Below are 12390 nucleotides of genomic sequence, written 5' to 3' on the forward strand. Positions count from 1 at the left end.
GAGTTTAAAGTAAGGTGCATAAATGGTGTGGAAATAGAGGTGGGTCAGTGAGGATTTCAAGTGTGGAAAGCATAGAAGGCTTGATGAGCCAGGAGAGGGTGCTGGATGTCAGCAAGAGACGCCCTGGTCTAAGGCTACCATAACCCCCTCTAACCTTGCATACACTAACTGTTCTCTACCACTATCCGAGTATAAAACAGATGTTCTTGCAGTGGAATCACTACACATTTCACTGAGGAAAAAAATTCAAAATACAAAATAAACACACCATCAGAGTATTACTTACAAAAACACCCAGCTGCTGTGTCTAACAACAAACCGTGACTGGGAGCTTGTTTATTTGTTTTTCGGTATACATGCTCATTGCAAGTTCCATTTAATTTAAAGGAGGGCACATTAATGAGAAAATAAAATGAGGCACATATATTTGTCAGCAAGCAGTAATCACAGAAAACAGCACAGAAGGGGTAGAAGTTTAACATCTGTCACCACCTGGGAACAGCAAAAAGATATTCCAGACCTTTTCCGCTTCATTAGTTCTATCGCAGTTTTTTTTTTCTTTTTTTTTTACAATTTCATATGTATAAAACCATTCTAGAATGTCACAGTATACAGGAAGACTAAATGGTAATAGAATACCGCAAACACACATTACATTATCCCAGTTACTGGTCCTGGATCCAAAACCTTGTTTACAGCTCTACACCAGCTTACACTTTCACATTCTCAATCTCTCGCTCTCGTATTCATTGATGGTCTATACAGGATTACACTGTACATCAAGAAAAAAATTACAAAAATTTCCTATTTACAAAAATCTGTACACATTGTAAAACTCACAAAAAGTGTTTATGTATCACAATTGGCTACACTAAAATATTAAAAATGGGATCAAATTAAACATTTTGACTATTTTAGGTTTTTGATGAGTTGATTACAGTTTGAATATTAAGCATCTGCTCAATCCACCAAACAAATAAGACCAGTACGCAAGAGGAACACAGACCACGTGTAGCCATATCAGCCGTTCTGGGTAGAAGAGTCTTGCCCGATGAGGACAAAAAGCCCACTTCTTCATGGGTGTGCAGATGGACCATATGTACATAAATGCTGAGTTTGTATTTTTGTTCGCTTTTTCTTCCTTACATCACAGATGTCTTTGGCTAACACTTTGGCATTAAACAAAAATCATGTCATGATCATTATTTAAATATCATTTCCATGGGATCAAGGATACCATTCATCAAAATGCTGGATGAAAAAATGCCCCTTGCCCATTAGTAGCACAAGTTTGACGGAACAATGATGAGCTTTTGAGACATGCATTTGTGCGCAGCTGGGGAAAGTTGGAAGCTTAGAGGGTGGGGTGGAGGGCAACTGATTTTCCCTTATGTAAAATGGCTTGAAAATAAGTAGCAATATAAGCTGTACCATCATTATTAACAAACTCAATTTCTACCGGAGGGGTCATCCCTGCTAGACAGATGATGGGAACAGTCAATGAGGAAAAATACACTACCATTGCATCACAATGACAATAATAATAAAATCAGGCATGGCAGGAGAAATTCAACGGTTTCAGCATGTCAAGTAAATATTAGTGCAGGAGGTGGTTTATCCATGCCACCATTATAAATAAGCATTATGCGAGGCATACATTACAGTAAACACCCATCAGACCCCACTCACGCCCTGTACACAGATGCTCCTCAGTGAATAGAAGATTTATCAAGTAATTAAAGTGTATGTAGTGCAAATGTTACAACCAAGTAATATGCACATGCTACTTGCTTGTTAAAAGTCACAAAACTGTGTGGTGCCTGAATCATGGACATATACACACACGCTCTTCTCACACTTGGTACAATGTTCTAAGCCACATAAATACCGACATGTTTGTAGTTGTTTACACACACACTCACACATATGTATCAGTTTTCCATAAATGTGAAATTCACATCTATACAGTAACAAACACAGACTAATCAATACCTGCTTCCAGATAGCTCCAAGGCTCAGAATGTTTGTGCTTCTAACTCTACAGTCAATCAGCCAGCACCGGCTCCTGGCTCTTTGTGCTGACTTGGGTGTCTCTGAGGTTGTGCTGTCCAGGAGTAGAGCAACTAAGCGGGAGGAGGGGGAAGGAACCACAACACAGGTCTACATCCGGCCTCCACCCCTCGTCCTTCAAACACACAAGCTATGCGCCTATGCTGTAGTGCCCGATGATATTCTCCCATCGTCACGAGGCATGAGGTGGAAATACCATACGGCTCTTTCCATAGACAAGTGGCAGCACATCAAGGCACACTGTACTAAATTTGTAGTATTTTGAGGAGTTGCTGGTGAAGGCGCTTCTCGTTACTGGGGAAGATCGGGCGTTTTCAATTGGCTGCTGGGCCTTGGTGGGCCATATAGAGTAACTGACGCAATGTGATTATTCTGCATCACCTGAAAAAAGACAAACCGCAGCCAACAAAGTGAAAAAGGGACGAGTAAAACCATCATAATAAAGACATGTCCTATTAATCACTTAAAAAAGCATGCAGACAAATCTGTACATGGTAACATAATACCATTTACATTCAAATGAAAAGATCTTCACAAAAGCATGGCTGCTGAGTAAAGGCCCAGAAAATACAAAAGCATTACAGATGCATGAAGATGAAAGATTTCTGGATTAGCATTGTTTTGTTATCTTCAATTTTTCTCTTAGCAAAATAAAATAATGACCTCTCGGCAGAACATTACATTTCGTGTGGATCTTCACTTTTATAACGACTTGGAAAAACATGGATTGCTGTTGAATACCTAGATTCCTTGTTTTGTTAAACAAAAAACAAGAGGCTAAAGGAAACTGAAGCAGTTCCAAGGACAGTTTGGAAAGTTGGAGAGGGGTGGTTATGGTGTCGACCAGGTACAAGATTGGGGGGTCAGGAAAGAAACAATTGGGGAGGTTTTGACCTGAAGGTGGATTTGGGACTTGGATGGCCAGCATCTGCCGTTACCCACTCAATGAAATGGACCTGCTCATCCCAGTGAGAGGCCTTCATCCACAACGTACCACTAGCACCTATTCTCTATGTGATTTTTAAAGAGTATGTTGGCTTGCAAAGCATCCTCTTTGCACTAACGACTGAGGGGTTTTAAGAGTTGGCTGTGAGGTTACTGCAAAATATGGACGATAGAATGCTCATTTCAATGCAAGGTGTTCTGTGGATATTAGCGTCATGGTAGGTTCTTATTTCACAATTCCCCCACTTTGGGCCAGTCTGCGCCATTCTTCATGTATTTACCTATTGCCACTGGCATTTGTTGGCAGATCGATGATACCTAGCAGGACAACATCTGACTCAGGAACAGATGGCTTTTAAAAGGTCAGTCTTAAATTGTACCTATTGCACCTTTGGAAACCAGAGCGGCACATCAGCAAATGCAGAGCAAGAGGAGCATTGTGCCATGGTTTCAGTTGCAGTGTTAGCCCACTCTCCTTCATTCTTTGGGAGTGTCACTAGATACTGTGGTAGCCCAGGGTAGATCCTGCTGGGCTAGTACCCCTGTGAGAGCCCCATGGCAATTACGTCACTGCGTGAAAAACTAAGCAGTGGAGAGATTCCTAGTAGAACTTGATGAACATGCATTGGACAATCCAATATGTGTGGTTTTGTGACTGTAGAGCGTAAACATTTATTCTAATCCCCCAGGCAGGACCAAACAAACAGTTACCTTCTACATTTGAATACACAAAATAAGTTTGGGTTTTGACACCCTTTATTGGACTAACTGAAAATATTATGCTGCAATGGTATAATGTATCAACTTTCTAAGTCTCAAAGATCTTCATCAGATGGTAAAAAACAAAAGTGCGATGAGAGAAACCAGGGTTTAACATCCAAAGCTGGCACACAAGGATTGAAAGAGGCCGTGATTTTACCAAACCGTTGTAAATCTACACTACAGAACAGTTAGCTTGCAGTTCAAGCAAATATTGCACTATTTAGTAAGATGCTTGCATTTAAATAGTTAAAGCAGTCCAATCTCTTTAGCGTTCCCCAAAAGGTGCAAAGTGAGTTTGGAAATATGTATATTTCTGTTATTAATAAAAATGTCTCGGCGTGTAGGTTTTGAAAAGGTAGAGTAAGCATTTGTTCTAGTGTTTTCATTTCACAGGTCAATCTGCATTACTGAAAACCTGTACAGCCAAAATGCACATTTTCAAATATTTACTGCTTGTTTTGAAGTTATAATACCGACTGACCACAGAGGCTCTAACATTTAATACTTTGCAAAAAGCACTTTAAACTGCTATCCATAGTGATCCGTTTTTTTAAGTGCCAAGGACGAGTATACTCGTCCTTTTTACATAGACTTCAATAATAGCCTGGCACTTAAGAGGTTAAAGGTATGAGCAAATGCTGTGTGGGTTCTACGTCTTGGCAAGGGAGCGTAATTGCTAGCACCTACATGAAAGAGGTATACAGGGTAGGTTGCATACAAAGTCTAACACAGCGTGACCTGAAACCCACATCTCTGTTCTTTAGGTCTAATGGCTTAAAACATGTGAATTGCCAAGCTCTTCTGTGACTTGCATTTGGGAGATCGCCCTTCAATGCAAAAACCGAAAGATCCGCCTGCGTGCGTCAATTTTGTGTCAAGTAGCGCTGTACTGGTGTTTCTTTTTTATTGTTAGAGATGGTATTCTTGTGTAGGTTCATTCTTTTGTGTAGTTCCTGGCTGGTCTCACTGATGTACTTTCCTTGCAGGTATTTCTTGCATTGGACAAGGTACACAATGTTGTATGATTTGCAGTTGTAAGGCCCTCGAATCAGTATTTTCTGGTTCTAAGTGGTGGCGTAATAGCAGATTCAGTGCAGATGTGTTGGTAGCTTTTGCATCTTCTTGTAGTTCACGGGTGTGTTATAATTCTCATTTGTTCTTGATCCAATGGAAATGTGCTTCTGGTCAGGTACCATGCTAGATATTTTGATTGCTTATGTGCAATCAAGGGTGGGGCGAGGAAGAATACGAGTCACCTAAGTGGAGAGCCCCTTCACAGTACTGCAATGAGAAGGAGATGCAGGAGTATGAAGATGACCACTGGAAACCACAAGGAACAGTCTGGTGGTTACCAACATTCAATTGGTCCAACGGTAGGTAGAATTGAAGGGGTAAATCAGTAGTGAGACCTTTCTTGGAGGAAGCTGTCGGGTGGAGACCAGATGCCAGAAGAGATCGGGATGCTGCGAGGGTGGCAGGAGTTTCTTTTCTAGCTAATCTGGAGTCCCAAGACCGCACCGGCAGAAGCAGGTGTCAGAGGTGAATCGGAGAGAGGGAGCCAACGCCGCTATGCCAGTGAAGGATCCCAGACCGCGGAGCCGCAGCTCGAGTTCCAGTGGCGAGAGAAGCAACGTTTGCGAGTTACACGCAAATTGGAGAGAGTGAGCCAGCAAATGGGGAAACCGCAAGTACCGATGGGGCGGAGGTAAGCATACGACCCATGTCGGGAAAGCAGACCACCTGAGGTAAACGGCTGCAAAGATGCCATAGCAACACTGCATTGCACAGGAGCCAAGAGGAGTCCAAAGGAACACTCCTAACCCACCAGAAGTCGAAACAATGCTCCTAAAAGGTAAGAGGTGCAAGAGCTCACTGGACGGAACGCAGGGGGGGTTGTACAGAGTCTTGAGTCAAGTAGCTCAAAAAGGTGTGGTGACCTCGCTGAAGAGACATTTAGAAAAAGCCTACTATAAGTAAACCAGGGTTTGGGACCCCTGTCAGAAATGCAAGGTTGAAATATATGAAAGAAGGAAGATGCTACTGAACTGTGAATGATGTAAATACACCAGTGCTTGAGAGGGGAGTAAACTGGGCCCGTTTGAAGAAAGTGAGTTAGCAGCAACAGTAGACATTACAATATTTGGCAAGGGAAAGAACCAAGTATTGCTGAAGTGAGAGAAGAAGCACCATTCCTCTTCTTCGTGGCAGTGCCAGGTGGAGGAGAAAGCCATGCCCGCCAACCAGGGTCAGGGACCCAACACCGTTTGGGGAAGCATTCAGGACCCTCTTCTTCGTTGTAGTACCTGGTAGAAAAAGAAACCAGGTTTGCCACTCATGTTCTGAGACCACATTCTCCCAACAGTTGATGAATTGTATCAGAACCCTGAGGAAGGCTGGGAAAGTGCAGCGTTCCCCCACCAGTGCAAACTGAACTTTGAAAACTACTTTCAAACAAAGAACTATCCGTTGTCCAGCGGAAGGGAGCCATTCCTCTGGATGAGGAACATATACTTTTTGATTTAGTTTAGCATTGCGTGTGAGGGACAGAGATAGGATTATGACATAGGACTATTGAGTCTTGCTTTTGACATCAGGACTGTGACATTAGTATTTCGGTTGAGGCTGGGAAACCCCTCTTATAGATGGGGCAAGATAGGGTTCTCTTTTCATTTCTTAACTTGAATAAAAGTCTTATTCAACCCCAATGATCCCTGCATGTCAGAGTCTTACTTCTGCACCCTTACAGTTCTCTGTGTTCCTGACCATTGTTTCCCAGTTGGGGATAACTTACAATTGGTGTAAATGTTGCAACGTCTGAGGGCTTGAAAGACCACTCTGCCATTTTGAAGTCAGGCGGAAGTATGGCATATGGGTTGGGCAGCGAGCAGTAGCCCCCCTGTGTTCCCTGGTGTTTTGTAGCAGCTTGGGGAATAGATAAGCAGTGCTGCTCTTCAGATGTATGCTCACCAAGGACAAATCATTATTCCTGTGAGTGGTAGCACAGGCTTCTCCATTAGCCGTGACAGCGACTCTCAGACTCTTCTCAGAAGGTATTTGCAGGTATGGTGAATCATTCACAGCTGTTACAGGGCTTGACCTGCATCTCCCTAACCCGAACGGCCAACGTATTAGGCGCAAAACATTACCAGCATCCCTCTCGGATGACAAAGCATGAGAGCCTAGGTTATGGGACATTTCCCTTTGTAGGTGGGTAGTGAAACCAAGTAGGGGCGAATAGGCAGGAAAAGATGTACTCGGAAAACTCACATGGGGTGACAAAATCCCTACCCAGGAGCTGTAGGGTTTGGGGGAACAGCTGAACATTTCTTTCAGTGGCCACAACCCAGGACCAATGGGGTGCCTAGGATGTGGGGAGGCCCTGCCTAAAGGCAGCTCTTCACACTGCTGGTGCCCAGAGCTTAACTGAGCCCTAAAGGATGATTATCCCATGTGACTCGGTCACCCGGTACTCTTAAATGCAACGGCAATGCCAGAGTGCTCCTGCAATGGTAGGGATTGTAAGAAATGTTATGGCGGTGCAAGAGGAGCAGAAGTTGATTGTATGTGCAGCCTATGAAACTAAGAACAGATGGTCTCTGTCTGCTCCCTCTGACTTTGCATGTTCTTCTCCGACCAAGTATTTATGCTTGGCTTCTCCCTCCCTTCTAACCTTTCCACCTCCTCACTCTCTCTACAATCTAGCTCATCTAGCTTTCCCTCCCTTCTTTCTGATTCAGACTGCTCTGTTTCTTGTTAGTGCTCACCCCACTGCTCCCTCCTCAGACGCTATTCCCTCTCTTCTTATTCCAAAAATCAATTCCCTGCTTTTACCTTTCCTACCCGATCTGATGAATTCTTCTCTTTCTTCTGCTACATTTCAGCCTTCATTCAAGGAGGCCACCATTAACCCTATTTTAAAGAAACCCTCTCTCAATCTCACTTCCAGCCTCTCTCTCTTCTTCCCTTTCTTTACAAACTACTTGAACGGGTTGTCTACTCCCAACTCTCTTCCTATCTTGATTCCAACTCCCTACTCTCTCCTCTCGAGTTTGGTTTCTGGCCCTTTCACTCTACCGAATCCGCTCTGTTAAGTGTTTCCAACTCCCTTCTTTCTGCAAGCTCCTCAATCCTTATCCTTCTTGACTCGTCTGCCGCGTTTGATTCTGTGGATCACCCTACACTCCATTCCACGCTTTCCTCACTTGGACTTTCTGGCCCAGTACTATGGTGGTTCTCCTCTTATCTACATGACAGCTCCTTCTCTGTCTCTTGGTCTGGTTGCACTTCCCCCATCAACCCTCCATGGTGTTCCCCAAGGCTCGGTCCTTGCTCCAACTTCTCCTCTCACTCTACACTACCCCCGTTTCCCCTCATATTTCTTCTTTTTGGGTTACTACATTCTGCCACTTCTATGCAGATGATTCCCATACCTTTGTTTCCTTTCCCACTTTCTCAAATTCTCTTCACTCTAAAATCTACACCAGCCTTCTTTATGTCCAATCCTAGATGAGCAAATATATTCTCTCACTAAATCCTTCTAAAACTGAAATTCTCTTCTTCCCTTCCTCTGCTGTCCCCAACCGTTCCCTTCCATTTTTTTCCTACTTCTTCAATCTCATTTGGTCTTACTGCTCGCAACCTTGGAGCGATTTTTGACTCTGCTCTTTCCTTCTCATCGCACATCGCCGCTATTGCCAAATTTTCCCGCCATCAACTCTCCATGCTATCAAGCTCCTCATAGTCAGTCCTGTGTTCTCCCGTCTCGACGATTATTCTGCCTTAATTACTGGTCTCCCATCCTACCATCTTGCTCCTCTACGCTCCATTTTTAACTCTGCTACTTGCACACTCTGACTGCCCTTCTACCCCCGTTCTTCGATCTCTGCCCTCTCTCCTCTCGCCCCCATGGCTTAACTTTGATAACCGATTGCTGTTGCACTTCTTAATAATTGTCTATACAGCTACCCATGGTCTTACCCATTCATATCAGTCCTCCTTACTTTCTTTCTACATTCCCATGAAAGCCCTCCGTTCTGCCAATCAATTTCTCCTCTCTTCTCCGAAATTCCCCTGCGCATAATCTTGCTTTAGCTCTTTTTTTCTGTTGGTCCCATAACTGTGGAATTCTCTTCTCTCAATACCTGGTCCTTTCCCTCAATGCACCTTTTTCATACTGGTCTAAACATGTTTTTGCTTGGTTCTCCCTCTTAACTCTGACTCAGGCTTTCCTTTCTTTGATTCCTCAGTTTATTGATTGTTTACTGTACGAAATCTGAATTTGTTCTGTTTTTTGGCTCTGTTTGTCCAGCACTTTGGTGAAATGGCTCTATAAATAAATAAAATACCAATACAGAACAGGATGGTGGTGCCATGGGGGGAAGAAACATGAATTACAGTTGGAATAGTAGGTTGGTGTACTCCAGATGGCTTTGGTTCTTTAACAAAGACTAAGGGAAATGTTGTGCTTTGAAGCAAGCCCAGCATGCATTGTCATTTAGAGCATGCTTGATTCAGAACTACTTCCATGTCACTGTATAGAAGGGAAGACATTCAGTATTCCTGAGGAGGTTTTCTTGGGCCTGGGTGGAAGCTGAATCAATGTTTTTGACTTTGGGAATCTGTATGAGGGAGAAGATGATTATGAGCATGTTTTTGTATAAAAGCTACCTTTACAAAGAGAGACAGCTGATTGGGATTTACTTGATTGGCATCTGTCAGCTTATTACATGAATTAGGTTCCATCCACCTTCCTGAAAACAGTATATTTACTTTTTGGGAGACTTATACAGATTTATACACCTGTATAGGTTATGGTGAGGCGATTCAGTAAACTCTGATAATCATTGCAGTTCCGAGAAAACCTGGTTGGGGAGAGTCCTCTTAGCTGGTGTATTTAATGTGGTTGATTGTTGTTGACCACTTTTCTGGTGTACAATCATCCCCTACCTCAGCTTAACATCTGCATTGCAAGAATATGTTCACTTTTTAGACTCCAGCAGAAACTGGGGAAGATCAACATATGATAGGGAGATTTTTCCTAATCTGCATTTATAGGGCCCAGATATGTCACTCTACCTGGCTTGCAGGGTGTTTGCTTGAAGTGTCCCTGACTCTCCAAGTGATGAGGCTGATGGGCTGGAACGCTACCTCAAAACACAAAATTCTCACATTGGGAACAGGACGCAGCTATGCGCCATGGGTTTGTTATCTCAGCTAGGCTGACTCAATCCTTCACCACACCACCCCCAAGGTCAATTAATGTATTACCACAAATGGGTAATAGTAGTGACATTGACTGTTACGCTGCTTAGAAGCTGGAGGAAACAGGCATGAACCGCTAACTAAATCACCAAATTACTGTCTAGAGCAGTCAAGGCAACTCATCAGGAGAAGTGACTTGGTTTAAAGGTACTGAAATAGGTTTGTATTTCACACAATAAGGAAAGTGTCACATAATATATTTGTAACAATGTTTTCTTTAGGTAATAAGATTATGCATAGGATTTAACTACAAAATACACAGATAAGTACAAATTTAAAATAGCTTCGCAGAATATGAATACACACCGAGAAAGTGGCCTCACTGGACCATATAATTCTACGTCAATTCACAGAAGTCCAACTAGACTTCTTGTAATACATACAAGCATTAGAAACACAATTAAACACTGGTCTCAATGTTAGCTGTATGGTCTCACAACAATCTTTTTATCCAAGGAAGTTAAGTAAAGTGTCTGCACATGGGGCCCCAAAAGCAGTTCAGACCGAAAGAGGGATTAGAGTACTCACCAGAGACAGTCCAGCACAACAGTTGAATTGGCCAAACTCAGAGGACAAATGTTGCAATGTTGAGTAATGATGTAAAAAGCAGGGAAGGTTATGGTTCTGTTCTGAATGGGCTAGCACTGCAGCCATGGATGAATGAAACAAACCTCCAGAGGTAAATGAGAGGATGCCCAACATAAGGACCTGGTGAAGAAAAGCAATTGAGCAAGTCCAGTAAAGAGCCTGTAGAGTGGAGCCTTTGAAGCAGCAGCCGGAACGGTCACGGTTTGATAGTCATGGAGCAAGGTCTGTAGCAGATACTCCTGAACCCAGAGCACCAGGCCTGGATGCTCAGTTGAGGTCAGAGGGTCCCCCTACAGAGTGCAGACAGTGGAACAGAGGCTTGTCAACGGTAGAATGGAGACCAGCAAATGAAACCCCTTAGCTCAAAGGCCGCCAGTCATGGTTCAGAAGTGCAGCAGGACATGCTACAGGAGGCCTTTGACGCCAGGATAATGGTACTTGAGTGCTGCTACACAGGTGTATCACTAAAAGTCTTACGGAGATGACAAGGGGATACAGTGGATGGTTCCAGTGGCCAAGTAGCACAGGTGAGTCCTGAGAAGGGAAATGCGACACAAACACCTCCTGAAGAATAGATCCAGTTGCCCCCACTGAATTAAGGAAAAGGAGCACTGGACATGGTCACTTCTGGTCCATAGAGCATTGCCACTTGATTTTCAGAGTCCCAAAAGCTGCTATTGCAGAGCTTTCTTTGTCTGCCTCAGGTTAGCCCCATTGCGTCGATGCTTCAGTATCGAACCCCAGCAGTTTGCAAAGTTCCTAGTGCAGAGTATCAGCCTCTATGCCAAACTAAACAGTAGAGGGTAACCCTATCGGCTAGTCGAACATAGAAGTACTGTTCACAAATTGGGTGCCAGCACCCTTGTGCTTGCCCCCACACAGAAACTTTCATTAGCATTCTCCCGGGCCAACATCCGGATGGAGATTCAAGCAGAATCCCAGAGAGCCATACACATCACTACGATTCTCCAGATACTAGTAAACAACCGTTCCTCTGTGGGCACCTGGCTGGTGCCGACATAAGGAAAATGACCATACCTAGTGTGACAAAGTCTCCTATTTGAACTTGTTAGTGCGTGGATAATCAGTCAGGGGCCTGTGGCCGGCGTTAGGAAGAGCCCCTGGCTATCCTACTATACCACATGTGGAGGGCAGGGGCTCATCAGATTACACTACAGAAACTCATGACCTTTTAGGGGATCAAATAACAGTAGTCCCAGAGAAAGGTCAGCACCTGCAAACTGCGCTTCCCTCGTGGCTGTAGGAATCGCATATAAATCTAGAGAAGGACCTGTATTAGGACAGGAAACTTCAGAGGCAGCCATCACACAAGGCCTTCAATCTCCTACAGTTAAGGTGGTGCAGCCTGGGAGCACGGAAGGACAACCAGAGGAAATAAACCACAAGAACAGGAGCTAGCTAGCCCCAAGTCTTATATTGGAACTGGAAGCGATCCCCAGGAACGGAGCGCAAGAGTCAATCCGCACCCCAGCTAATACAATAGCCCAGTTTCACCAGTGAGAGGCTGGAAGATGCAGCTAAAGCCCTACAAAAGCCTACAAGCTCAACTGGCAGTGCTGGAGTTTGGAGAAGGAGTTGCACAGAGGAGTTTGGAGCAGATTGGCTGACACAGAGTATTCTGAGAAAATTGGAATGGAGAAACGAGAGTGGAGGAGAGAAGGTGAGAGACTACAGGGGAAGAAGAAGGTGATCGTAGAGTGCCAAGAGGAGGGTTGGAATCAGGAAAAGGTTGGTGGCAGGACA

At 43.9% G+C, this 12390-nt stretch overlaps 1 protein-coding gene across 13 annotated transcripts in view; it reads right to left on the reverse strand.

The window, feature by feature from the left end:
- Nucleotides 1-278: 278 nt before the first annotated feature.
- The window catches only part of PHAF1 (phagophore assembly factor 1), a 1056812-nt gene continuing 1044700 nt past the window's right edge, over nt 279-12390 (reverse strand). For 8 of the 13 annotated variants that reach the window (XM_069640070.1, XM_069640106.1, XM_069640098.1 and 5 more), the window contains one exon: nt 2215-2451. In XM_069640070.1, the coding sequence (XP_069496171.1) occupies nt 2362-2451 (90 nt within the window). In that variant the 3' untranslated portion in view covers nt 2215-2361. Of the gene's footprint in view, nt 2452-12390 lie in introns of all 13 variants that reach the window. The other 5 variants (XM_069640131.1, XM_069640088.1, XM_069640122.1 and 2 more) reach the window with 1 other exon arrangement.

The sequence above is a fragment of the Ambystoma mexicanum genome, chromosome 1q (genome assembly GCF_040938575.1).
Source record: "Ambystoma mexicanum isolate Mex_15411 chromosome 1q, UKY_AmexF1_1, whole genome shotgun sequence".
NCBI classification, from domain to species: domain Eukaryota; kingdom Metazoa; phylum Chordata; class Amphibia; order Caudata; family Ambystomatidae; genus Ambystoma; species Ambystoma mexicanum.